This window comes from Podarcis bocagei (assembly GCF_964188305.1).
Source record: "Podarcis bocagei genome assembly, chromosome: 15".
NCBI classification, from domain to species: domain Eukaryota; kingdom Metazoa; phylum Chordata; class Lepidosauria; order Squamata; family Lacertidae; genus Podarcis; species Podarcis bocagei.
In genome coordinates this window covers 45,770,033-45,796,511 of record NC_138141.1, presented here as the reverse complement: position 1 = coordinate 45,796,511, position 26,479 = coordinate 45,770,033, and the positions used below count along the sequence as shown (strand labels likewise).

Here is a 26,479-nt window from a genome sequence, read left to right as displayed (position 1 = left end):
CCGACCTCGTCCCCTGCCCCGATTGGCCGGAGCGGTCACAAGAGCGGAGCGAGCTCTTTCCTCCGGTCTCGCCCGCCTCTTCTTTCTCGGGCAGCCGCGATGGAGGCGGAGGGAGGACCGCGGCATCTCAGGTGAGGACGCGGAGGGGGCCTCCGGCTGCGCCTGCACATGCGCGCGGGGGACCCGTCTTGGGAAAACCCCCCTTTGGCCCACGTGCCCCCGGCGGAGTCAAGGGAGTCCCTGGGCATGTGCAGAGTGCGCCCGAGCCTTCCTGCCCCAAGGGGCGCCCCCACTCCCGCTGCTCCCTCGAGGCTCTTCCGCCCCCTTGGGGTTTCCCGCGAGGAGGCAGCAACCCCTCCCGAAGGATTTCGGGGCCCCGTGACCGGCCTCCGCCCGCAGACAGGCGCTCCTTCTTACAGCAAAGCCCCCGGATGCGGCTCCGGAGCGGGAGTTATGCTAATCGCCGCGGGAAGCGCGAAAGCCGATTTCGGCTTGCAAAGCACTGGCTGGGATTTGAGTCCTTCGTGGGCCGCTTATTCAGCAGGTGCTGCGCCTGCTGCCAAAGGGGCTCTCCTGTCCGCACTTGCCACATCCTCCGGGGGCGGTGATCAGGTGCGCCCGCGGAAAGGCAGGCAGGCGGCCGGGAACACGCCCAGGATCGGGGGCTGCCGGGCTGCCTGCCGGTGGCGCTTCTCCCTCCTCCCGCGGGACGCGGGTCTTGCGCTTGGCAGGCGACTCCGGGCTTCCGCTTAAGTCCCAGCCAGGTCTTCCTAACCGCGGCCCTGCGCGGCACATCCGCTTTCTGCCTTTGCAGCTCCTGTATTTACGGGGAACCTCCAGTAGATGTTAGGCTCTAGTTCCCAGCAAGCAGCGGAGTCAGTGCTCAGGGGTGATGGGAGCTGTAGTCTGGCAGCCTTTGGAAGGCCACCTGTCTCTGGGCTACATCCTGTGCCATGTGGAGGGCTGACTTGGGTGGGGAAACAGGCCAAATATGTTTTCCCTTCCCCACACTTCTCTGACCACAAGCTAAGCTCCAACAGCCACCTCTGAACCCCCAAACCCCTTCCTAGCCAGAAGCTGTGTTAATAAAAGCCTCCTGAGGGGGTCACTTGTCAGATTTTGTCCCTGGCTTGGCAATCCCTCCATGTGGGGCACGTGCCTCAAAACCAGTGATTATACCTCCATGACACAGTGGCAGAAACATGTGATTGGCCTCAGTTAACAATAGCTTTTCATAAATCTCCAGGCTCCAGTAGCATTAAATCTTGGCGCGTGGCATGGGTTTGGGGGGTGCACCTTGAGGGCTTGCAAGGAGGGGAAGAGGACGTCCCTTCCTGCCTCAGAGTTGCCTTCTGGTGCGGTTGACGGCTTCCTTGCTTAGCTTGTGCCAGAAGCAAGGCTTAATTCTGCCTACATTGACCCTTCTCTGGCTGGGGGGCGCCTTGGGTGGGGAGTGGGGCATGCCCCTCTCCTTCTGGCCCCATGGCATCTTTGCAGCCTGAAGAGCCGCTTCAGGACTTGCTCTCCGTCTCCTTGCTGGACCTGGAGGGCACCCCCTCTGCCTTGCGCAGCCGCTCGGCCAGTGTGAGCAGCACGGGCTCCAGCGGGCGGCTGCAGCTGCGGCAGCGAGTGGCACAGCTCATGGCTTGCGTGGAGGACGTCAGCTCCGATGACGAGATCCACGAGGAAGTCTCACACACCATCGACGAGGCTTTTCTGATCTGTGGGAAGATGCAGAAGCAGAAGCTTCTAGGGATCAGGTGCCCTTCCCAGGCAGACAGGCTCTCTCCAGCGGGGCTTTGGTGTTTTTAGGGCAGGATTACAGATAATAAGGCACGAGGAGGGGAGAGATAAATGGGATGATGAGGTAGCCTGTCCCCACCTGTTTGTACTTCAGCTGCACTGCCTTTTGTCTGTCTCTGAAGGTTGCACTTGGTGACTTGGAACGTGGGCACAGCTTCTCCCCCTCCTGATGTCACCTCTTTGCTGCAGCTCAACTTGCAAGACCAGGAAATGGACATGTATGTCATTGGGTAGGTATTTTGGGAACTAGAGCTGGGGCTCTTCTTGGGGATATCATCCTGGTCATGCCATTTGCAGAAGCGAGGGGGCGGCCTTCAAGAGCATGGTGCTTCTTGAGATCTTTTGCAGAAGGTCTCTGCAGGTCTCTGGACATAGGGGGAATGTGGCACAGGTGAGCGATCTCATTCAAGAAAAGGGGCAGCCATTCAGGATTGTGTGGATTTCAAGAAAGAATGCTCTTGGTGTGTGATTTCACTGAGTAGTACTGAGTAGTCAGTACTCAGTGCGAAAGATTTATACGATCTGAAGAGAAACCAGAGTATTCTCAAGAAATACTACAAAATTGATGAATGTTAAAATGTTGGGGTTTTTGTAAGAAAAGGAGATTGCAGCGACAAAAGATTAAGTAAAAGAAAAGAACAATAAGGGATAAATTTGATAAAATTAAGTTTAGGATTTGCTGAAACAATTCCGGAAATTGGGATGTAGAAAGGGGAGGTTTGGGGGAGTCAGAGAAGTGAGGTTTATGAAAAAAGGAGAGGAAATTATACATGTTTGTTTGTTTTTCTATTTGTATTGTTCATAAAATTTTTGTAAAACCAATAAAAAATATTATTAAAAAAAAGTCAGTACTCAGTGTGCTAAGATGGTATCCAGAATTGTGCCACTGTGTAGTGATGCACCCTCCCTTCCTCTGCTTTCATGTGGATGCAGGCGATGGGTTAAAAGATTAACAAACATTTTATTGGACAGCAGAGAGGCAGCAGCCGCTCCTGCTCTTAGTGGTTCCCAATAGGTCTGGGTACTTTTTGTCAAAATGAGATGTAAGATTACCTGGGTTAACCCTGGACTGTTCAGTTTACAGGAGGTGAACTCCAAGATTGTGAATTTCCTATCCGACATGGCCTTTGATGATCCTTGGAGTATTTTCTTCATGAATGTTCTTTCTCCTCTGCGCTATGTCAAGGTAATCATGTTGATTTGTCTATTGGTGGTCTCTGGCTTACATTCTCCTGATGAATATTCTCTCTGTCATTTGGCCGTGGCCCTGCCTCCTTCCTGACCAGCAGACAGTCATAGATCTGCTGCAGGTGTTCCAGAGTTTGCATTCAGCATAGGGAGGGCACGTTGGGGAGGCATTCTCAGTGACTGCCCACTCCTCCCAGGGACTCGCCAAAGCAGAAACCATTCAAGGCTGGCTTTTGGAATTAAGTGTTCTAGAATTGTCTCCGATGCAAGAAGTAATGTAGTCACAGTGGCTCTGTGCTCCCTCCACTGGTCTGGAGGCAACAAGTGCCTCTGAATACGGTGAATTACAAGCGTGGAGAGTATTTCTGCTGTTTTCAGGTCCTGCTTATGGGGAGCAGGTTGGCCACTATGGGAAACAGGGCAGTGGGCTAGAGGACCCCTTTGGCCCATCCAGTTGCTGAAGGACCTTCTTATGTTCTTTTGATTTCAAGAATGGTCTAGTCTGGTTTGATTCCAAAAGGCCTACCAACCACCTAGAATTGCAGTGGCTGTGCATTAAATTAAATAAGACAAGGCTACAGTTTTGATGTTTCCTGTGCTTGGTCCTCAGACACTACTCCACGGTCAGAGTTCTGTTGAGCATTGCACTGGCTTTGGTCAGATGCTCCCCGGTGCCTTTATCAGGGCTGGGCAGGAAGAGATTCTTGATACTGCCTGTCTTCCATTTATCTCAAATTCCATCAAGAATGGAGGAAGCAGAAGCTTTCCTTGGCCCTCAGGGGAGATGCAGTCGCCTTTCTTTAGCCAACTGAGCAGTGTTTGGACTCCCTTCCCAGGCCTGGGATTTCCTGGGGCATCCTAACCTTTTCTGGGGGGTCGCTAGTGTTTGTTTTTTAAAGTTCTCTTCCGCTCGCAGGTCTCTTCCATACGCATGCAGGGTCTCCTCCTGCTGGTCTTTGCAAAGCAGCCTCACGTCCCCTTCATACGGGACATTCAGAGCCAGTTCACTCGCACGGGTCTCTACGGATATTGGGTAAGCAGCTCACCGTGTTTCCCAGACCTTTTAATGGCTTTTTCAAATTGCAACAAATTGGCTTCTGCATGTTGTCAGCGGTGGCTTCGGTGAGGAATAAAAGAACGTATAGAATTTTACTCCTTTTAGTAAAGTTTTAAAACATTTTGTCTGAAGTTATAAACTTGTCAAGGGCGACAGAGAATAATCTGTATGATTGATGCAGGATTGGACCACATCAGAGCAAAAAGTGCTGCCATCCCTGGTGCTAGCAAATTTGCTCCTCACTTCTGTACCCAAAGTACAGTCTGATTCCTGGCTACCTATTTAACACTCATGGTGGCTTACTTCTCTGTTGTCTTGAGGATTCCAGTCCCTTTCTTGTCTTCAAACAAGTTTGGGATTGACCAGGGCTTTTTTTAGCTGAAACTCACCAGAACTCAGTTCCGACACATCTCAGGTGGGCGCCGTTGCCATTATAAGAGAACAAAGGAGGTATTCCTGAAAAGTTCCGACACCTCTTTTTCTAGAAAAATAGCACTGTTTGATATTTATGAATGGTAGGTGTTGCTTCTGAAATGTACCTGGAAATGGAAACAAGTTCAATGGAAACAAGTCCCAAAACAGCCTCAAGCGCTGCTGTTGTGTGATCTGGGGGACCTGATCCGTCCGTGCCTTGGCTTCTTATGTCTTGTAGGGAAACAAGGGGGGTGTCACCACTCGCATGTCTGTCTATGGACATACCGTCTGTTTCCTGAACTGCCACTTGCCAGCCCACATGGAGAATGCAGGACAGCGGTTGGATGACTTTGAGCGCATCTTGGAGATGCAGCAGTTTGAAGGCGAAAAGATTCCCAACGTCCTGGATCACGAGTGAGTGGCAACTGAATCTGGTCGAGGCTGCCCTGCTGTCTTGCTTCTAGGAAAAGAGGATCCAGCTTGGCTTGGCCTCTGCTACATATGTCATTGTCCATTTAGTTTAGGGAGCCTCTCTGATAGCTTTGAACCCAAAGTGAGAGCATCCGGAAGAGGGTTATTTCATGAAGGTGGTGGTGGTGGTGATTAATTTGTTGCTGTTTCCACAAAAGCAACTCAAAGTGGTTTACAAAAATGAACATTAAAAACAATCTAAAATGCTCATCCATAAAATGTGGATTCAATTCAACTTATCCTAATAAAAAGCTGAGCAGAAGGCCACAAACTTAATTGGCACTCCAAATTCCCAGCTAAATAACAATTTTTTTGCCCAACTCCTAAAAAGAGATAGTGGTTGTGGAATTTTGTAGTTTAGGGTTTATTCAGAGCTCCACAGAAGTCCGTTCAAGGGAACAAAATTCCTGGAAGAAGAGGAGGTCCTCAAGCAGAACAGCCCTTGGTCTCACTCCCAAGCTTGGAAGTCTTCCCTTTTGCTCTGAAGCACCTGGTTCTGCGAAGGGAGGGGGGTAAGGTGCCTGGACCAGAGAGGGAGGACCATTTTGAGCATTGTTCTGGCAGCTCTTTTGGGAGCCACTGTAAGTAGTGAGCCTGACTCCGCCCCCCCCCCCTCCGCACCTTGTCACTTTCAAGACTAAGTGATGCTTCCTAATGGGAAAAAACCATGCAGTTCAAAGCGAGCAAGAGGACAGATAACTTTGCACAGTGGTGAAAGATAATGGAGAACTACAGAGTAAATGTGCTCCTGAGATGACATGTGCGGATGAATCTGCTATGTCTGACGTCTGCCTTGCAGCTTTCTCCTGTTTTTTCTTAAGCCGTTATTTCTCGTTTCTTCTCTATGAAGCGTTCTCTTCTGGTTTGGTGACTTGAACTTCCGGATTGAAGATTACGGCCTGCATTTCATTCGAGAATCAATCAATAACAGCCGATTCAGCCTTTTGTGGGAAAAGGACCAGGTACTACCTCCAAGTTCTGTTCTCCATCCCTGTGCAGGTGCCACCACCAGGATCTTCTGCTTTCTTCTCTCTTCTGGCTTCCCCTGATGGAAGACCCTACAATTTCTCCTGCCCATTCCACCCACCCATGACTCACCCCCCAAATGTCACTTGGCAACAAATCTGTGAATATTTTCATTTTGTTCCCATAATTTTTTGCCTTATTCCTGGTCCATATCTATTTCACAATTGGCTCTAAATTTCCTCCTGGGAAGTTGTGAAACTTGCCTGTCCCATTCCATATCAATTTCTGTGGAGTAAAATGACCTTCATGTGGATCTCCTTTCCGGAAGGAAGGAAGGAAAGAAAGAAAGAAAGAAAGAAAGAAAGAAAGAAAGAAAGAAAGAAAGAAAGAAAGAAAGAAAGGCCTCGAAGAGGAGGCTGCATATTCTTTTAGTTGGGCCTCGTTGCTGCTTTGCGTTTCTGTTATTCCTTTCTTTTTATTTATGCAGCTTAACATAGCTAAGAAGAAGGAACCCATTCTTCAAGAATTCATGGAGGGGCCCCTGAAGTTCAAACCCACCTACAAGTTTGACCTGTACTCAAATGACTATGACACCAGGTAAATGCTGGTTACCCCCACAACACACACATCGTGGATGTATGACCAGGCTGGTGAAGGTGAATAAGCAGAAGAAAGCGGGAGGCAGTTTGGGGAAGGAGAGAGCTTCATCAGTGTCTTGGCCCAGTCCTCCAAAAGAGCTCCAGTGGAATTGGTGTTTGGGATTTTTGCACTAATGTCTGTTTCTATTTCAGGGGGCAGAAGACGCTCCTTTGGTTTAAGTAAGGAGATTTTGATGCCCTCCTTTCCAAATCTTCAGCATTTTAGACTATTAGGCTATTAGCATTTCAAACTGTTGCTGCTCTATTCTCTCCAGCTGCTGGAGGCTTGATCCTAACCTGCTAATTGGCGTGATGGACCTGAAATAAAAAAGAGCCTCTTGCATCTGGGTGCAACGGAGAGTTTCCCCCACAGTGATCAATGGGGATGAAGGAAGCAGCTGTTCTCCAGCATGATAGCCCTTGCAGATTCAGTTTTGTTGGCTCACTAGGTTTGCTTTCTCGCCTGCCTGCTGGGGCTCCTCAGAAGTCAGGATAGGAAGTGCTTCTGCTGCACTTGCTTCCACAAGGCACAAAAGGGCTCTGCTGGCTGCTATTTAGTCAGCTCAGCAGCTTAAAACAGAATTCGTAGGTTGCTCAGCTGCCCCTTGGGTAGCTTAATCCCTTCAAAGAGACCCCGGTGGGGAATGGAGTGAACAGGTCAGATCTTAAGCTACTGGTAACTCCGGTGGCAATAAGAGTTTAGTGCTGCCGAGCAAACTGTCTTCTTCCCACATCTTTCTATCGTAGAATTATAGAGTTGGAAGGGATCTGAAGGGCCATCTAGCCCACCCCCTTGCAGTGCAGGAATCCTTTGCCCAAAGTGGGGCTCAAATCCATGACCCTGAGATTAAAAGCCTCATGCTCTGAGTCCTCTGAGAATGACCAGGCAGCCCAGGCTGTATTTGTCTCCTGGGGTTATGACCATTTCACTCAGGGCCAGAAATGCAGGTGGCACAAACTTCAATGTGGGCAAACCTCTCCTGAGCACTTGATGGTCTCATGACTTACCACGTGGGCCACTGTAAATGTAGCTGATGCAACCTGGCTAACACTTGGTTGCTGCTAGTTCGTGTTGTTTTCTGATACGAAGTTGATTAACCTCCCTTCTTCTTCGTCTGCCTTTCTTTTAGATCTGCTAACGTCCAGATAGACGTTGTTTGATTGAGCTATAAAATGAAGGCGGTGGGGGGCAGTGTATGCACTGGTTTGCTTTGTCCCCATAATGCCTCTGCTGCTGCCACCATGGATAGCAGCTTTGCTTCGTTGGTGTGTCCTCACTGCCTCCCCTTTTGCAGTGGGAAGAAGCGGAAGCCTGCGTGGACGGACCGGATCCTCTGGAGGGTGAAGCACCTTTTGCAGTTGGCCTCAGAGGCAGGAGAGATGCCAGAAGAGGAGGCCATTTCTGTGTCCCTGCACAGCTACATCAGCCACATGAGTTACGGCATCAGCGACCACAAACCTGTCACCGGGACCTTTTTACTTGAGGTAATGTTCTCCTCTCCCTGAGTGCAGAATTGGCTCTTGGAAAAGGGAACCTGGCCACGACTCCGGTCCCTTCCATCAGAGAAATGGCTGGGCAGATGAAGCCCAGCTACAGAAGTCCTGGGAAGGCTTTGCAAGCTTTCCAGCTACCCAAGGTGTATTTTCTGATGGACGCTTTGCAGTCCTGCTCTGTGTCTCAAAGACAGATCACGAACCAACTTATGGTTGGTGGAGAGAGAGCCCTTGCACCCTAAGTAGATAAACAGGATTGACTCTGCCTTTGATTTCCAGGCCCGTTTAAACTCCTCTCTTGTGTAGGTGCTTGCAAACTGTAACTGCGTCAGCCTACTGATTTGGGAAGGTCTCCTGTGAAGCTGCCGCACCCCCCAAATTTTTTTTGAGGGTCACTCTACAACCTTTTTAGGATAGCTTAAGTGGCAGCACGGGATGCGGGTGGCGCTGTGGGTTAAACCACAGAGCCTAGGACTTGCAATCAGAAGGTCGCCGGTTCGAATCCCCGCGACGGGGTGAGCTCCCGTTGCTCGGTCCCTGCTCCTGCCAACCTAGCAGTTCGAAAGCACCTCAAAGTGCAAGTCAAAGTGCAAGGTACCGCTCCGGCGGGAAGGTAAACGGCGTTTCCGTGCGCTGCTCTGGTTTACCAGAAGCGGCTTAGTCATGCTGGCCACATGACCTGGAAGCTGTACGCCAGCTCCCTTGGCCAATAAAGTGAGATGAGTGCCGCAATCCCAGAGTCGGCCACGACTGGACCTAATGGTCAGGGGTCCCTTTACCTTTAAGTGGCAGCACTTGAGGATTATTAACGTTTTCAGAGTTGGGAGCATGAAGAGTGGCCTTTGACTGCTGTTGAATGGGTGGCTATGGGATTCAGCTTCTTTCCTTTCTTCCAGATGAAGCCTCTGCTACCTGTCCCACTGGTCAGGCTTCATCCTGTGGGCAACTGGGATGCTGAGCAAGATGCCACCGTCCGCTACTCCACAGCTCCTGAATTCCCAAGCAGTGCCTGGGATTGGATTGGTCTCTACAAGGTGACATTGCCACAGATGTGTACTGAGGGGGGAAGGATAGTAGCTCAACCACAGAGACATGCAGAAGAGTCCTCAGTTGAATTCCTGGCCTCTTGAACTGGGAAAGACCCCTGCCTGAAACCCTGGAGAGCTGTTGCAGTGTAGGCCAGGCACCCCCAACCTTCGGCCCTCCAGATGTTTTGGACTACAATTCCCATCATCCCTGACCACTGGTCCTGTTAGCTAGGGATCATGGGAGTTGTAGGCCAAAACATCTGGAGGGCCGCAGGTTGGAGATGCCTGTTGTAGACAGCACAGAGCCAACATACCAATGGCCTGGCTTCCATTTCCTCTGCTCCTTTGAGGGTGAGGTGTGCTGTGGTCATGAGAAAAACTGTGCCATTTTCTCCTTGTGAAGGAGAGGTTCTCCTGGTCCCTCCTGACAGTGTCAGAGATTTCCTCCTGCCCAGAGTGCCCGCAGTTCCAAGAGGAATTTTGGCATCCTGCAGCCAAGGATGACTAAAAGGAGGCAGTGGTGGGTTGTGTGAAGCCGAGGTATCAGGGTGGGAGGGCACTGAGTGACCTGAGCAAAGGGTCTGGTTCCCTTGGGGGAAAGAACAGGCTGCAGACCCTGGCCCAGAAACAAAGGCAAGGCTCAGAGACAAGAGGAGGCTCGTGAGCGGCAAACCTCCTTGCGCCTGAAAATTCTCGTTTTGATGGAAGCTGTCAAAAGCCAGGAGACGGATGAGAGACTTGGTCTTTGGTATGGGGATCTTTTGGATTATTTAGGCCAGTTCTTCTGTTCTTGTCTAAGCCTCTAAATACCACATGTGTTGCCATAATTTCCTTAGAGAAAAGGTTACAAACTTTGTGATAAATCATTGTGTGGCCTTGGCTTAATCTTGGTTTTGTTGTCATATTTCCTCATTTCTGAAACCTTGTATCACTCTTAGCAATACTGAAGTGTGAAACAGTTCAGAGTTTGCCTCCCATTTCCTTAGCTACCCAGAGCAAATAGCTCTCACATATTAGACAGGTGTTCACTCCCCTGACAACCAAGTTGTGCTCAAGGCAGCTCTTTCCCCTTGCAGGTGACCTTCAAGCATGCAAATGACTATGTGATGTACGCCTGGGTGCAAGACAACGAGATTTCCTCTGAGGAGGATGCCAAGCAGGTGAGGGGGAAGTAGCCTGAGGTGATCACTGCTGGCTGCTTCGTTCCAGATGTTTTGCTGAATGCTGACTGCCTTTGCTTTATTTTCCCCAGGTCTATCTCAGTGCTGAGGAGCTTCCAGCAACGGGAGGAGAGTTTCTCCTGGGTTATTACAGCAACACAATGCAATCCCTGGTTGGCATCAGTCCGCCCTTTCAGGTATGGGACTGATGGGCTGACTCAATACAAGCCATGTTCCTAGAACTCCCAGGGAGCTCTTCCCTATGTTCCTGGACTCACCTGGGGAAATGGTTCTCCTCTTTGGATTACCTAGCCTACCTCAGAGGATTGTTGTGAGGACAAAATAGAGAGGGGAAGAGAACCATATATGCCGCCCTGAGCTCCTTAAAGGAAAGGTGGGAGAGAACTGTAATAAATAATAAGAAACAAAAACAGAGACTGATCTCTCCTTTCAGATTCAACCAAGGAGAATGTTAGCAGAGAAGGACCTGGCCTGGGACGGAGTCAGCAGGATGCAGGAGCAGCTCTGTGATGAGAAACCACCGTGTGACTTTTGAACTGTGCCACGTGCCCCTGCAGCGGGGTCTGTGAGGAGGGAACCTCCTTCCTCTGCCTTAGAAACAGGCCTCTCTCTGAAGAAGGCTAGAAACACAGATGGGCATGTGAGTTTGAGCAGCCCAGAGCATCATTTCCTAGGAAATAAATAGTTCTATTGCTGTCCCAGGAAGCTGGAACAAGGCTGTGCCTACCTTCAGCAACTAAAGAACCTTGACTAATTGTAGCTTTCCCAAGAGGATCCACCTTCCAGTGGCCTAGCACAGGGCAGGGGGCACGTATTCCTGAGGCCTGCTGCTGCTTCCTTTTCCTAGGGGTTATTTTAGGGCCCAGGCAATACACTGCAATATTAAGTAGTCGATGGTTGGTCTGTTTTTTAAAAACCAGCATTCCAGGATTCAGCTCCCTATTTTTATGAAATGCACTTAGAATTTACTTGGGAGCTGAAATGCACTTTCTATCGTAGACGAAGAGAGTATGCTATCAGTTGTGACATTTTGGTTGGTTGGAAATGAGCAGTCTTGACAGAGCAGTGAAGAGGGAGGGACTTGAGCAGCTCATGGCTTCTGTTATCTTTACTTCCAGCTGCCCCACTTCCTGTGGTAGTTTTAATCTCCAAGAGTTCAGTGCTTGAAATTCTGGAGGTAAATCTACATCCATCCAACCAACCAGCTGACTTTTGCTTGGAATGTGGGAGTTCTTGATGGCCTGTCGCATAAAAAACCCCCAGCCATGCTGGTGATTCCACCTGGGGTTATTTTGAGCTGTACAACAAGGGAAGCCAATGTGGTGCCGTCCAGATGATGTTGGTCCCCCAACTCCTATCAGCCACAGCCAGCATGGCCAAAGGTCAGGAAAGAACAGGGGCAGGTGTTATCTTCCCCTTCCCCTTCTGAAGCAAGCTCCACAGTAAAACAGCCTTGCTGGCACCTTCCTGGGGCCAGTCCTCATCTGGATGCGGATTTCCTGCACCTGTGCAAAATTTCTGTGGACCTGGCCTGTCTCCTTCAGCCCATGTTTCTGCAGTGTGTGGCTCCACTCAGCACTCAAGGCCCCTGTCAGGATGGGCTGCTGTGCTGCACTCTCTGCAGCCCCCAAGCTCATAAAGCAAAGCCGGCTAGTTCTTCTCTGTATGCAAGTGATGTGGAGGCTGCTGTTGGCAACATGTTGTGTGTGGATATGACTTGGCCGCTGCAGGGATTCCCTTTGCTGCTCATGCCTTTGCACTCACAAGGGAGGGAGAGAAATATGGATGCCCCTGCCCTCTGGGCACTTCTCAGCTGCTCCTGTGACTCAAAGGTTTTCCGTGGAGAAAAGGTAACAAACTGCCAAGAGAACAGGAGAAACCTGGGCTGAAATAATTAGTGGTGGGTGTTATCATGGTGGGCAGCCTTTGAGCTCTGAGATAAGGCAGATGCACCCACCAAAATCCTTATGTACAAGCACTTTCACTTTGTCTTGTCTGAATTACTCCTGTTGCATCTGGACTAGTTTCCATTTCTCCCAATGCAGTTTCTGTTTCCGAGAAGGTGGGCATCTTGCTCCCTTCTAGACTCAGACCAAGTGTAAGTATGGGAGGTTTTTGAATGGGGCAAATTTCCCCGTGCCTGTTAGCAGGTGAGCTTCAGTCACTGCCTAATGGATTTAAAGTTAAATTGTGGCAGATGGACAGCAGGATTCTTATGTAAATTGGCCCACAAGAAGGGCGCCCTGTCTGGCAAAGCCTGACTCTTCGCTTGAGCCTCGCATTCTACCTGGGGCAGGAACTTCCTTGGGAGCCAGTGGTGGCAGGTGCTTTTCTGTATGTCACTTTGTTACATGCGTGAAGATATATTGAGAGCGGTTTTTTATTGTCTTTTCGGTAAACACCCTCAAGATACTGTCTGGGGTCATTGCTGTGACGGACATATTTTTTGTTTTAATCTTTCTGTTTGAGAGCTCTGTCGCAGCCTGGGAAAGGACTCTCTTCAGGAAGGGCCATAGCTCAGAGCACCTGCCTTGCATGCAGAAGGCTGCTGGTTCAATCGGCAGGTAGGGCTGGGAGAGTCTGAAACCCAGGCAGTGTAAACAGTACTAAGCTAGATGGACCAGTGGTATAAGGCAGCTTCCTCAGTGGAATTTCATTTTCTCCTCTTTTAAGCATCCTGGCCATCACTTCCTTTGTTCTTTGCTGTGCGAATTTAAGAGAAGCATCGTATTTGTGTCATTGTATCATGACATCATTTTTGTGTGTGAGAGAGATTCACCCCGAAAATTGTTTGGCAGTCAGGTGTGCTCTGTCAACACAGAACAAGATGTGGCAAAGCAGGTGTTCCATCCTTTCACTGTGCCAAAGAGTCTTGTGGCCTAGGGGTCACACTTCTCCATACCAAACTGGTTCACAGTTAAATCTGCCATTAAATCTAGTCCTGGTGTTGACACCCAAGTGGTAGGAAACACTTTTCATCAGCTTTGATTGGTTTACCAGTGTGCATCTCCTCTTGAGTAATTACTTGGCCACATCTGCAGTTGATAACATCCAAGAACTGTGGGGGACTGACTAGGAAAAATGTCCAAGCTACTGAATATGTATCGGCAATACTTACAAGACTACCACTGGGTTGCTGTTGGTTTCTGGGTGCAGTTCAAGGTGCTTCTCCTACTGTTTTTTAAAGCCTAATTCCTTAAAGGGTACCTGAAGGAGCTCTGCTTCCTCCCATATGAACCTGCTGGTTCCTGGAGACCACTGTCTTAAGGTCCAGCTCCTGGCACCTCACTGTCACGGGTCAGGCAGGTGGTGATTTGGGACAGGGTGTTTTCTGTGCTGGTGCCTTGCTTTTGTGATACACTTTCAAGTGCATCAACTTTTTTTTTTTAAAATCATGTTTTAGGTACCAAGTAACAACTGTATTTCCCCCAACCCCTCATCTGTTATTTGCTGTATTTTGCTGCTGCTGCTGCTATTTGTCTTCACTGCTTAGTTTGTATTGTGCTTCTATACTATTTTATTTTAGATGGTAACTTGTCTTGCAGGCCTTGAGGTGAATCACAAATGGTTTAAAGAAGAAATATAAAAATAAATGTTAACTCTGATAGTTACTCTGCCTCCCAGTTGTTGCTGTTGTCTCTGAGCCACAAGGGGGCACTGCAGAGGGCGCAGATTCTGCTGAAACGGTTCCAGCTGTTTCTCGGGCGTGGTCTCTCCTCTGGAAGCTCTTCTGAGTGATGGCAGTGCAGAAGTCTTCACCATTAGTAGGGTGAGCCTGCCTTTAAGTGAGGCATGTGTGTGTGTCCTGAACCCTGGTGCATGCCATTGCACAAGGGGGAAGGGGGTTGCTGGGGAGACGAGGAGATTGTTGGCGTGAAAAGAGATGGTCCTGCTCACTGCCATTGGCAGGGGACGCCTATCTGGGAAGATTCCCCCCACTCCCCGCTTCAAACTTGGGATGCAAAGTTTTTTCACAGCTCAAAAGAGTCTTCTGTTTTGGCTCCTATTGGCAAAGGGAGAACAGATCCTCCAGACCACAAAACAAGACCGGAATTGATCACTTGCTTCAGAAATGCCAGTTCAGAAATGTGCCAGGGAAAACTGCTGACACTTTTGAACTGAGTGGGTGGATCTGTCTTTAGTAAGCTAATCTCTCGGCAGAACAATGCTACTACCACCGGCTGCAGTGGAAAGTCGTCTAATTAAATCTTCCCAGCTTGTGGCTTTTCCAAGCCTTTGTGGCAGAGTGCAACCTGGGGTGGGAGGAGGAAGAGGGCCTGTGCTGCGGATGGAAGCAGATAACCAGGCAGGGAGCGGCTGGCTCCACAGGGCAGGCGCAGGGAGCCTGAGAGGGAAGAGATGACTGAGCCAGAGGCGGAGGGGGGAGACTGGAAAGTATTTGAGGAGAGGCTTGAACATGGAAACAACTAGGCAACTTTTAAAAAATCTGCTAGGCATACAAGAAAACTGGGAGGAGTTCTCACATCTGTCCTTCCCCCTCCCAGCACTGTTGTTCACTGGTTAATGAACTGAAACAATCCTGTTCATGGTGTCCTCCAAAAGCAGTGCTACAATGATAGGAAAGATTTGCTTTGACACAGCCTTCTGTGACCTGGCACCCTCAGGACAGGATGGCCTGCAGCTCTCAGCACCAGGCATCTGGAGGGCACCAGCTGGCAAGGTTGTGAAAACAATTTTGTATTCTTTTGTGATCTAGTAAGATGCTGTGAACTCCTTGGCCTGGCTCAGCTCGCCCCCCCCCCCACTAGTAGCACTGCAGAAGCGCCAATGCAAAGCAAGGAGGAGGGAGAAGAAATCGCCACTGAGGTTCACAATGCAAAGAAGAAGGGTTTTGATGTGTGTGTTTAAAAAAGCCGAATCTGGGTTGCTACTGAAACGAAGTACAGTAGACTTGAAACAAGCAGAAGAGTCAGGAGATAAAACTTCTGACAGGGTTGGCATTCTGGGACAGCTGCCAAGGCCCCAAAACCTAACCCAGTTCACTGCCCCAGAGATGCTGGAGCAGCAACCCCCATGGCCTGCCCTCTGTCTTGCGGCACCATCAGCCTCCCACCCCTTGAAGTGGTGGCCACTGATTCCCACCTCTTGCGCTGCTGAGGGGGGCGGGCAGGTAGGTGGTGGCAGAAGCTGCTGCTTGCTCCTGTCCCATTGCCTTTGGTTCGTCCACCCGACTGCATGGGGGAGCAGCAGACAGCTCCTCCCTGGCACAATGGGACATGGGCCTAGCAGGTGGCAGCAGCTCCTTATTGCCCCCCCCCTCCACTCAACACACTCTCCAGATAAAGCTGCTTCCACACTGCTTCGCTTCCTCCTTCCTTGCCTGCAGAAATCTTCCTACAAAGCCCTGCCCTAGAAGCCAGTTATGGCTGCCTGCCAAGAAGACGGCTGGCCCCTGACCCGATTGATTGACAGACGACTACACATGCCCTGGAGGCAGCAAAGTGGGCCATCAGTGTTGAGAGCAATGAGACAGTATTTCTGCAAGTTCTCTTCCGCTCCCAATCCCGGTTTCAGAGCCAGAGAAAGATTTTGCAGCGAGGGTGAGGGTTCCTCTGCTCTCCGCTTCCTGAACTGTCTGTGGGCAGCAGCACAGGTAAAGCCTGGCTGCTGGATGTTAGAGGCACGAGAGCAGTCTATGAGGTGTCTTGTGGGGTTTTTAATTCCCAGCATGGGCCCGGAAAGAAGCTAGAGGGTTGGGCAGGGGTGTGTGCGTGTAGGGGGGGCAGGGGGAGTCTTTCCTCTTGGGACAGAGCAGAATGTTCTTTCAAGGATTTCTTCCCAAAGTGATTCTGATTTTCTCTCACCCAAGCTGCAGCTCCTCTGTAAACACCCAGCACCGACATCAATCTGCAACTTTTTTGCAGAACTGCTGAAGGCCTAGGAGTCCTTTTTCTGGCACTGCATCAGACAGCCACAGACTCATAACTGTCTTTTGTTTAAGTCTTAGGTGCCAAGCTGTACTAGGGAAGTAACAAGAAGTCACGGACTGATTGTGTCCAAGGGTTTTCTTTTTTCCAGTTGCCATGGGCTTGCTTTCTGGCTTTGGACCAGCCATTTCTCCTCACTCTGATGAGAAGTAGCTGGTGTGGTTTGCTGGGAAGAGTTGGAGCAGGAGCAAGTAGGGAATGGGAGCCTGAGGGTGGGGGGGCACCAGCCACCATCGGGAATGACTTGCAATAGGAGATTTTGCTAACTTAACTATCAGCTATTTAGTGAAATCCTCAGAACCAAAGACAGCCAAAATCATCATCATGTGGCAGGGTGTGGGGGGGAATACACCCATTTTCAGCTAAGAGCAGCAGAAAAACTAGACTCCAAGGGAACTTTTGGTGACCAAGAAAAGTAAGGTGACTTAATTATGTTAGCAGAGTTGGGAGCAACCTTTCTGTTAAAGTGGGTCAAATTTGACGGTGCTGTGTTGGGAGGCTTTCACATGATTGTGGCTGTTCAAACCTTAGTTTGAAATCAGTCCCTGCTCTTTTTACTCCTCTTAGGCAAGGAGGTTGAGTCAACCGTCTTCCACCAATTCAAAATCTGCAGGCTCCTTCAAGCTTCTCCTTGTTAGTGGTAGACAGGCTGGGGTGCTGGAAACTCTGGCTCTACAATTAAGTCCTTGCGTTCTGATTGGTGGCTTCCGAAAGTGCGTAAAATGCTATGGCAAGGGGACCCCCAGTGTGTGCGTATGTGTGTCCCAAGCAATGGCATGAAAGAATGACAAATACCTGCTGAGGCCAGCATGCTGCAACTGCCAGTGTGGATGAGGAAGGCCAAGCTCTCTCTTGGGCAGGAAGAACTCCTGCCAGATGACCCTTCCCTGCCTCCCCCCCCCCCCGCCCATTTGTCAGATTCTTGGCAGCTGCTGGCTCCATCAGTCTTCCATAGGCTGTTTCTCAAAGAAAACATTTGTCTGCTTTCAAGTTGCCTAAGTGAAATCACTTGAGGACAATTCAGCCAGAGGGGTAGCAAGTGAAACATTGCAGGTTTCTTCAGACAGCTTGCTCCCCCCTCTCCATCCCTTAACGCAGGCAGGAGCCATCAATGGTCACCCCCTCTCTTGGGGATAAATAGTGAACCTCTGCATTTACATAGCACAGCTTTATGTAAACAGGAAATGTTTCCAAGATATTTCGCATGTTTTCTGGACCCTAAAATATCCACTGATAAGAGCCATTGTTTCTTCCCCCACTGCTTCCTGCAAACTAAATTATGATTTCCTTGAGACGGCCCAGCCTTAGAGTCCCAGAACATTGTCTCCTGTCTTACCTGATTATCCTGGAACGTGGACCAAGCAAGGCAATTTCTCTGAAGGGCAGGAGACAAAGTTCACGGAGGCTGGTGGGACTCATCACCAAGAGGCAGTTACAGCCCTTGCGGGTGAATTTCCAGAGCACTCCCCATCAGGAAGCGGTTGCAGGGTAACACTGCAGCGTGGGAGGAAATCAGTAGTGTATGTCCACCAGATCATTCCTTCATTCTCTCTTCCTTCAAAACCTGAATGGGGACTGACCAGGCACCCCACCAAGAGGGGGAGGGAGGTTGCAGCATAGTTGTGACACCCTTGCATTCTCAACTGCACTGTCAACAATTGAAGTATATTTAGCTATTTCACTGGATGCCTAACTAACTCTGATTTCTGCAAACAAACCTCTGTATAGGTTTCCTACCTAAGTCCCCCAAGTTCAAAACCTTTCCCTTTCTTCCTCCTCCTCACTGTCCCATTGCATTCGGGATTATGCCACTCTTTCTTACAGCCAGTGACACACCAGAGCCAAGGTGGCTCCATAAATAAATATAAGATTCATCAGAACTGTGAGACATCTTGGAAAACATGAAGTCTTTGAAAGGTAAAGGTAAAGGTACCCCTGCCCGAACGGGCCAGTCTTGACAGACTCTGGGGTTTGTGCGCCCATCTCACATCTATTGGCCGGGGGGCCAGCGCTGTCCAGAGACACTTCCGGGTCACGTGGCCAGCGTGACAAAGCTGCATCTGGCAAGCCAGCGCAGCACACGGAACGCCGTTTACCTTCCCGCTGGTAAGCGGTACCTATTTATCTACTTGCACCCGGGGGTGCTTTCGAACTGCTAGGTTGGCAGGCGCTGGGACCGAGCAGCGGGAGCGCACCCCGCCGCGGGGATTCGAACCGCCGACCTTTCGATCGGCAAGCCCTAGGCGCTGAGGCTTTAGCCCACAGCGCCACCCGCGTCCCCCCGAAGTCTTTGAAAGGACACTGTTATTTTATACTAGAAGGCAACTTTTCTCTTTCAACACAAGTTTGATACCTGGGCCTCTTCCCACCCTGGTTTGGGTGACAGCTGAGCTTGATACCAGTCTATTTTTAAGAGAGGTGGGATTTCAATCTCTGATGAAGGATTCAGTTGATTAATCAGACCAGTTAACCCTAACTCCACCTTGAACCCTTAGCAGGAGTGATTCTAGCACTAATATAAGCTCAATTTTATCAGCAAAGGCGGCAGATGGGTAGCAAAAGCCAACAGTAACAGCTGAGAGTTTTTCTTTTTCATATACCATATTTACTCAGGTCTAAAACACCACTGAATCTAATGCACACCTCAATTTTCAGAACCTTGAAATAAAAAAAAAGGAATTGCTGTCGAATGTAAATGTGCTGTCGAATCTAATGCACCTTGATTTTTGCAACATAATTTAGCCAAAAAAGTGAGTATTAGATTCAAGTAAATACGGTACATATGTATTTCTGGGCATGCTCATCACCCCTCAACATTTAAAGTTTCAGCAAATAAATTGCTTAAAAGTACATTTTTCCAAACAAAAATAAACTAGTTTTATTTTTGGATTGCTTATCTCGGGGGAATATATTTGGACAGCTGTGTCCCAGCCTCCCTTTCTCCTCAGTGTGCTCTTTGGCTCCTTTCCACCTTCGTTTAGTTCCTGGTCCCCCATTTTACATCTATTTCTTAAAACCTGTTCTTATATAAGGCACATCCATTAAACCACTTCTGAAGGAAAAGAGAGATTCAAGTCTGCTCCGTGTTTTTAGGAATAGGAGAAACTGTTGGCAAGTACTTCCCACCAAGGAATTTGCTTTGGAAATGGGAAACTTATTCTGGAAAAGACATAAGCAGACTCAGAAGCGGTGACACAGCCTGTTCTGGAAGGGGTAGTGTTCCTTCTTTTGAGCCTGGCTGGAGGCAGATGCGGGCAGTAGCTGGGCTTGGGCTGCTGTGTCTGTCCTGGAGAAGGCAAATCTGGCCACTTCCATCACCCATGTCTTGGTCACATATTTCAACTACTGTAAACCACTCTATCTTTGACAAGGGCTTTGCAGCTGGTGGAGACTTATAGAATTTCCTCTGTTCCTCTCTATCTGTTTATAGATATCAATATAATGTCCTCCAGAAGAAATTCCCAAGGTGGTTTACATAAAAACAGGCAGAAATTCAAAATGCTTTTTTTTTGTTAGCATTGAGATGTGGTGGCAGGCAAAATGCGAGGATGTAGAATTTCTGCCTGTCATGGAATGGCTGATGACATAGAAGACCTCTCAGATAAGGAGAGGGCAAATTGTTGTTCCCTCTTAATCAGTTCCTAGTTTCTTTCTGAACCCAGTTCAAAGTGCTGGTTATCATCTCTAGTCCCAAGTGTTGTTAAACCTGCTTATCCCGCCTGCCGTTCTGAGATCTGCTGGGGAGGCCCTGCTCCACATCCCTCCTTCCCCTCCAGCAGAAACATGGAGGGGGCCACATTATTATTTATTAAATTTGTATATTGCCCTTCATCCATAGACCTTGAGGCTGTTCACATGCAGGGAGGGTCTTTTTTGGCTGTGGTACCAGTGCAGACTCTGGTCCTCCTTCCTTTGGGCGCAGCCTCTCTTCTCCCTGGCCATTTCACAGACTGGTAAAGACTGTCATGCAGGTGTTCAGATCGGATTATCACTGCCATGTATTTGTCTACTGCCAGTGGTGGCCTTTTTTTATATAGTATACGTGTTTGCAGCTCTTTTTATGATGTTTCCACTGTTTTTTATTAATAAAACAGCTTGCTGACTTCAGGAGCCTTTGGGTGAAAAGTTGCCCATATAATTTACCAAATTAGCACACAAACAAAGCTTTGCCCCTTAGGAAGAGGTCTGACAGAAAGAAAGACACACCTGGCGCCGGCTGGGCAAGGGGGACCAGGAGGGCTAATGTACCCAGAGAGGAAAAGAGCCCTTCCGCTGCAGCTTCTCAGGGCAGAACAGCCAAGGTCACAAAGGTGGTGCCAAAAATTGCAGATGTCCATCCAGGTCTCCAGAGTCCCCTGGGTCTGAGAGAAGAAACATTGGAGTTAAAAGCAATAAGCAAAGACATAAATTAAAGGCTCTTGGAACAGCTGAAAGGACGTGGAAACAAGTGCTTGAACTGCATTGTTGCTTGAGCTCACACCTAGAGCTTGTACAAACACAGGCCTTCCGCTGCTGGGCCAAGAAGGCTGTTTATTGTGCTGCTGCTCCTTCAGAGAATGCCAGGACTGTTCAATGTCCGCCGGCTGCAGAGGGATGGTGAAAACCAGAGACCGAACCCTGGGAGGATGGAGCTGCGGACCAAGTTTATCCCCACCGGAGAAATGATCTGCCAGGTTGGTCAGGATCGAGGGGCTAAGCCTGTAAGCATGGCTCTTCTTGTGCAGCCTAAACCTGCTTTCCTTTTCTTGTTTTGGTAACTTGGCACAGACAAACACGAAGAGGGAGGCACGATTCAGGAAGGGTTCTATCAGTGCGAGGGAACTGCTGCATTTATGGAAAGGGACAGTCTAGCATGGCTTGTGAAGAGAATGAGGACAATATCCAGTGACAAGCTTTGAGAAAACTGGCCCTTGCAAGGCCAGAGGAAGGAGGAGACAACGGTGTCCATATTTCAGACCACTGGACTGATGCTATAGCAAGTTAAAAGCAAACACAGTGAAATCGGTCAAGGTGGTCAAGTAGCAGGGGCGGGGGCATAAAGGAAAAGGCTCCAAGAGCCGTGTAAAATTAGCTGGACTTCAGGCCGTCTCTAAGTTGGTGAATGATTGGATCTGGAACACCATACGGGTGAAGAGGAGGCATTTGTTGGTTTGGGCTTTACACATCTCTCCCAATATCTGCTCTGTTGCTTTAAATTAAGGTTGCCTGCAGGTTTCTAACTCTTTGTGCAGGTGACATAGGCAGGATTCCAAATTCAAGAGGTCACAAAGGTTGGAGTAGACGTTTCTGGCTTTATTGGGACCTCCAAAAGCTAACAGCCTGCATTGCCAAAGGATGTTGGCTCTTAGCTTTATACAGTCCAGTTGAATGATTATCGCTCTGCCTGCAGTTGGTCTTCTCCAGTGTCTATTGTGGTGGACCATGGGCTGGGCTGTGGGGCACTAGTGGCTATACCCGATGTGGGAGCCACAGGGGAAAGCCTTCCTTGCCCTGTGCTCTCTGGCGACAAGATTTGGCTCTCAAGTTACCCTGGGACTCTTTCCCCACTCTCCAGGATGTTCCTAGTAACAAGGGCTAGGCCCTGTCATAACGGCAGGATTTCTCTCTCCCCCCCCCCCCTTTGGCTCTGCTGTGGTCGTTTATCTCTGCCCTCTCAGACAGCTCCTGTGCCCATGTTGTACCAGCCAATGTGCCAATGTGAAATGACAATGGTTGTGGGGAAGAGGACTCAGAGGGCGGGTAACATTCTGGGCTGCCACAGCCTGCTGATGGAGCTTGTGGTGACAGCAGCAGGGTTGGCTTGCCAGTACTGTACAGTGGTACTTTGGGTTACACATGCTTCAGGTTACAGACTCCGCTAACCCAGAAATAGTACCTCGGGTTAAGTACTTTGCTTCAGGATGAGAACAGAAATTGTGCTCCGGCGGCACAGCGGCAGCAGGAGGCCCCATTAAGTAAAGTGGTGCTTCAGGTTAAGAACAGTTTCAGGTTAAGAACAGACCTCTGGAACGAATTAAGTACTTAACCCGAGGTACCACTGTAGTTCAATGGCAGCAGTTCCACTCATGAAAAGGCTATAGGCTGCTGCTGGCAGGACACTTGTGGTAACATTGGAAGACTTAATCTGGGAGTAGCTGGGAGAATGCCATGTAGATCAGACTCCCCACCCCCACATGCTAGAGCCTGTGCATTCTTTTGAGCTCCTGGCTCCCTCTCCCTGCCCCCACTCTCTTGCGTTCTCCTCTAGCACCAGGCCATCTTCTATTCTGCCTTCCTCCTCACCCCCACCCTGGCTGCCTTTATGGATTGGTTAAATATGAGATTAACTGGGTAAATGTTTTCTACATGCTTGCTTCCTCAGCCTCAGTGTTCTCCATCTATAAAACAGGCACGTTTCCTAGAATGCCTATCTTTCCTTTAGCTGATATGCTGCACTAATATGCTGCGCTGCACTGCTGTTTGTGTTATACATGTGATCTTGTGTGCGATGTGACCTGATGTGGTGGGGTTCAGAGTAATGGGGTCTACATGCACTCTTACTTCTTGCTTCATGTGGGACCTAGGTAACATATCTGTTTTGTGGGTTGGGGGGCTGGAATTCTCTGCAAGGCTTTGAAGCAGCACAGCTTTTTTGAGTACATTAGGTCCTAAAAATAACAGAAATGTGTAACTGTTGGTGACTTCAGGGGTGGGGGGAGAAATCCTTACCAGGTCAGCAACACAGAATTTACCTCATAGCTGAAGTGCTGCACATAGCTCTGACATGGACCCACAGACTATTCTGAATACGACACTCAAGATTCTTGGGGAATAAGAGCTGTGTAGTTTGAAGAGCCTGCCATTGTGAGCATAAATGCACTTAGAACTTTTAAATGTCCTGTCTCCAGATGCTTCAAAATAAGAAACTTGAAATGTTTTATTACTAAAATAACCCTCTACTGCTCTATTAGCCGCCAACAACTCATTTGGGAGCATCTGAAAACAGGCAAGACTCAACCCTATCAGAAGCCTGTCAGCTACCCTTATGTTGGAATCCTAAGCTAGATTGTTAGTCCTTCCAGTGCAGTACTGTCCTTGCCCTCGCTATCCCCCATCTTTGTTAGAAATCTGCAGAGCTTCAGGCAAAGTGAGCAAACAGGTGTTACAAGGTGCTCCCTTACAGGCTAAAGCTGCATCCGCCCCAGCACTGGGCACATTAACTGGCAGCAACTCTCCAGACAGGTGTCTCTTACAGTTCTGTTACCTGAGACCTTTCATTGGAGAAGTCCGAGCCTTAACCCACAACCTTTTACAAACAAACTGTGGACTTGCCAACTGCCAGAGACTGACATGTTGTAAACTGGTCAGATTTGCAAGCAGGGCTGGGCTCAAATGAACCACAAGGCAAAGGCAAAGACTGCTGGTGGCGGGGAACTGCAAAAGGCAATTTTTGCAAGGGAGTTCACCCTTCCACTTTGCCCCTAAGTATAGTGTATAGTAAAAGCTATGGTTTTCCCAGTAGTGATGTATGGAAGTGAGAGCTGGACCATAAAGAAGGCTGATCGCCGAAGAATGGATGCTCTTGAATTCTGGTGCTGGAGGAGACTCTTGAGAGTCCCATGGACTGCAAGAAGATCAAACCTCTCCATTCTGAAGGAAATCAGCCCTGAGTGCTCACTGGAAGGACAGATCCTGAAGCTGAGGCTCCAAGACTTTGGCCACCTCATGAGAAGAGAAGACTCCCTGGAAAAGACCCTGATGTTCTCAAAGAGGACAAGATGGTGGGACAGTGTTCTCAAAGCTACCAGCAGGAGTTTGACCAAACTGCGGGAGGCAGTGGAAGACAGGAGGGCCTGGCGTGCTCTGGTCCAGGGGGTCACAAAGAGGAGGACATGACTAAGCAACAACAATAGTGTATTGTGCTGTGCAACCGCAGCATATGGCTAAATCCCACCGAAAGTCTCTTTGGGGCTTCTGCATGGCAGAGTCCTCATCTATTTTCTAGGGTTTGCTCTCCTTGCAGTGGGCGCCTGGGAAGGGCTGCAGCGAACTGCAATTCTCTCCTTTTTTTTCATGTGAGCAGAGCAGATCCCAAGCTCTCTTCCTACTCCAAGAGTTGACAAATGTTAGAACTTGTATTTAAAAGTCACCGCCAGCATTAAAGGCCTGGCCTTTCCGCCGCTTGCCGTGCCCCGGAGAGGCCCTCTGGGAACAAGGACGAGGCTCCTCTGGAAAGAGCTGGCCTTCGCCCGGCCTCGCTCAGCGCTGCCCACTCGGACGGGCAGAAGCGGCGGCTCTGAGGGCGGGTGTCAGGCCCAAGCGCCGCCGAGAGGCCCTCCAGCTCCACCACGGATGGTCCCCCGGGGCCCCTCGAGCGCGACCGAGGCGGGGAAACGCCTCACCTAGCGGGGCGGCGGAGGAAGTTCCCTCAGGGAAAGCGAGACGCCCCGTCCTGAGGTCTCTTCTCGCGCGCGCGCGCCTTTCCCGCCCAAACGGGCCCGCGGGGGCGGGGGAGGAGAGAGGGTCGCGCAGGCGCGGAGGGGCGTGGCCAGGCCGCTCTCCTGCCCTCCCCCCCGCCCCCCCGGGAGGGCCCGAGTCAGGCCGGCCCGCCAGCCCCGCCGCCGCGCAGGCGCACTCCGCCCTTGCCACGGCTCCGCCCGGCCCGTGACGGGAGCCCCAATTGCCGCCGCCGCCGCCGCCGATCCGATCGAGCGGCTGGAGCGACCGTCGCCGACGGGGCAGGAGGAGGGCGCGGCGGAGCGGAGCGGGAGGGCCAGGCGGCGGCAGCAGCTCACTCAACAAGGTAGGCCAGGAGGGAGCGGCGAGGCGGAGGACGGACCTCTGAGCATGGGCAGAGCGCCTCTGCCGCCGCCCGCTGGACTGGGTCTCCCCTGGGGGGGAAGGCAGCCCGGCGGAGCTGCGGGACCTTCTCGCGCGCGGCGGCGGCGACCCCCGAGGGGCTGAGGGGGCGGGGCTCCTCTCCCCCCTCCGCAGCCCCGCCTCTCCGACCCTGAGGAGCTAGGTCTCCACGTGCAGAGGAGGAGTCCCGTGTCCACGTGTCCCGTGTGAATGCGGCCCCTCCCCGGTGGGCTCCCCGCGGCGAGGCTGGGCCGGTGTCCCGGGGGGCGACGGGTCTCGCTTTCTCCCGAGGAGGCCCTGCCGCCAACAACTTCGCTTCGGCGCCGGAGTTGGCTGCGCCGGAGCAGGAGGGAGGCGGCTGCCCCGGGGCAGGGCGGGTCTGCTAGGGCGCCGCCGCCGCCCGAAAGCGGAAGGGCATCTGGGCTGCCCGCGGCGAAGCGTGGCTCTTGCTCCTTAGCCTAATCCGTCTGCTGCCAGCCAGCCGCTGCCTCGCTCGTCTTCCCTTGGGGAGAAGACGAGGCAGCAGAGGCTGCTCTCCCGGAGGGAAGGCGGGGAAACTGAGGCACAGGGGGATGGTGGCCCTGGAGAAGCAGGCCATGGCACGGCATGCCCACTTGCTGCCACCCGTTCCACCCCCCCACCCCCGTCCTGTATGCCAGGCAGCAGCTACACGTGAATACGCCCCACTCTGAGCTCAGGTGTGAAGCCCACCTCCCTTGTGGGTGGAGCAGGGGCCTCTGGCTGTGTTAAAAGGCAAGGCAACTGGCAGATTCAGCCTCAACTGGACTTTCTCCTGGGTAGCCACTCAGGCTGCCTTCTGGATCAGGCCCATGGCCCATCCGGTCCAGCACCTTCTCCCAACCAGATGCCTGTGGGAAACTGGCAAGCAGCTCTCTGCTCCCATATGTAGCATATTATACTCCCATGTTGAACTTTCCACTGGGCAAGTCGCTTTAATAATATTTCTTTTTTAAAAAAAAAAAAAAGCCTCATTATAAGTGATTCCAAAGTAACATGCTTTTCAAAAGCCAAGCCATGGACCTCCTACTTTTGAAAACTTTGCTATCTCTATGGTAGTTTTTGTTGTGTGAATGGAGCCAAGGACCCTCTGGGTGGGTTACATGGATCCGCTGGGGTCCACGAACCACCAATTGGGAACCACTCATGTATAGTATAAATATGTATAAGCAGTATATAACAGTGTATGGGAACATCAGATCCCAGATGCAGGCCAGGAGGATTCCTATACTGGGTTACGTTTTTGTTTCTTTGATTATCTTGGGACTTAGCTCCAGGCGAGGTCCCATAATGGGCAGGTATATCCTGCTGACCAGGCTTGCAGTTCTGTTGTTGAGGGAGTGGAGATTCGTGTGTGTGTGTGTGTGTGTGTGTGTGTGTCTTTCCAAGTGCCTGGTGAGAGTTGGGGTCGCTGTTCAGTGCAGTGGGAGTGAGG

At 50.5% G+C, this 26,479-nt stretch overlaps 2 protein-coding genes and 1 long non-coding RNA gene across 6 annotated transcripts in view; 2 read left to right on the top strand and 1 right to left on the bottom strand.

Moving 5' to 3' along the window:
* Positions 1-13,851, top strand: INPP5K (inositol polyphosphate-5-phosphatase K). 3 transcript variants are annotated; one of them, XM_081172144.1, is made up of 13 exons: positions 1-131; positions 1,926-2,033; positions 2,881-2,989; positions 3,908-4,024; positions 4,701-4,876; positions 5,784-5,895; positions 6,387-6,496; positions 6,691-6,717; positions 7,833-8,022; positions 8,928-9,065; positions 10,136-10,219; positions 10,312-10,416; positions 10,674-13,851. In XM_081172144.1, the coding sequence occupies exons 1-13, from the start codon at positions 100-102 to the stop codon at positions 10,773-10,775; spliced, it is 1,410 nt and encodes a 469-aa protein (XP_081028270.1). In that variant the 5' UTR covers positions 1-99; the 3' UTR covers positions 10,776-13,851. The 3 variants fall into 3 exon arrangements, with proteins under 3 accessions (XP_081028270.1, XP_081028268.1, XP_081028269.1); XM_081172142.1 differs by lacking the exon at positions 1-131 and adding an exon at positions 148-544; XM_081172143.1 differs by lacking the exons at positions 1-131; positions 6,691-6,717 and adding an exon at positions 148-544.
* A 6,446-nt stretch (positions 13,852-20,297) lies between these two features.
* Positions 20,298-24,697, bottom strand: LOC308574410. The gene is made up of 3 exons (XR_014002478.1): positions 24,570-24,697; positions 22,920-23,023; positions 20,298-20,549 (listed from the first exon to the last, which is right to left on the bottom strand). It is a non-coding gene; the product is annotated as an uncharacterized lncRNA (long non-coding RNA).
* The window catches only part of MYO1C (myosin IC), a 37,844-nt gene continuing 32,097 nt past the window's right edge, over positions 20,733-26,479 (top strand). The window contains exon 1 of one of the 2 annotated variants that reach the window (XM_081171994.1): positions 20,733-20,861. In XM_081171994.1, the coding sequence (XP_081028120.1) occupies positions 20,745-20,861 (117 nt within the window). In that variant the 5' untranslated portion in view covers positions 20,733-20,744. Of the gene's footprint in view, positions 20,862-24,826; positions 24,971-26,479 lie in introns of those variants that run through there. The other variant, XM_081171996.1, reaches the window with a different exon arrangement.

Excerpts from the sequence above, each read along its gene's own strand:
- INPP5K (XM_081172142.1), top strand. The coding sequence starts at position 432 with ATGCGGCTCCGGAGCGGGAGTTATGCTAATCGCCGCGGGAAGCGCGAA. Across the intron at positions 4,877-5,783 it reads CCCAACGTCCTGGATCACGA|CGTTCTCTTCTGGTTTGGTG; the intron begins GTGAGTGGCAAC and ends TTCTCTATGAAG. Across the intron at positions 10,220-10,311 it reads CTGAGGAGGATGCCAAGCAG|GTCTATCTCAGTGCTGAGGA; the intron begins GTGAGGGGGAAG and ends TATTTTCCCCAG.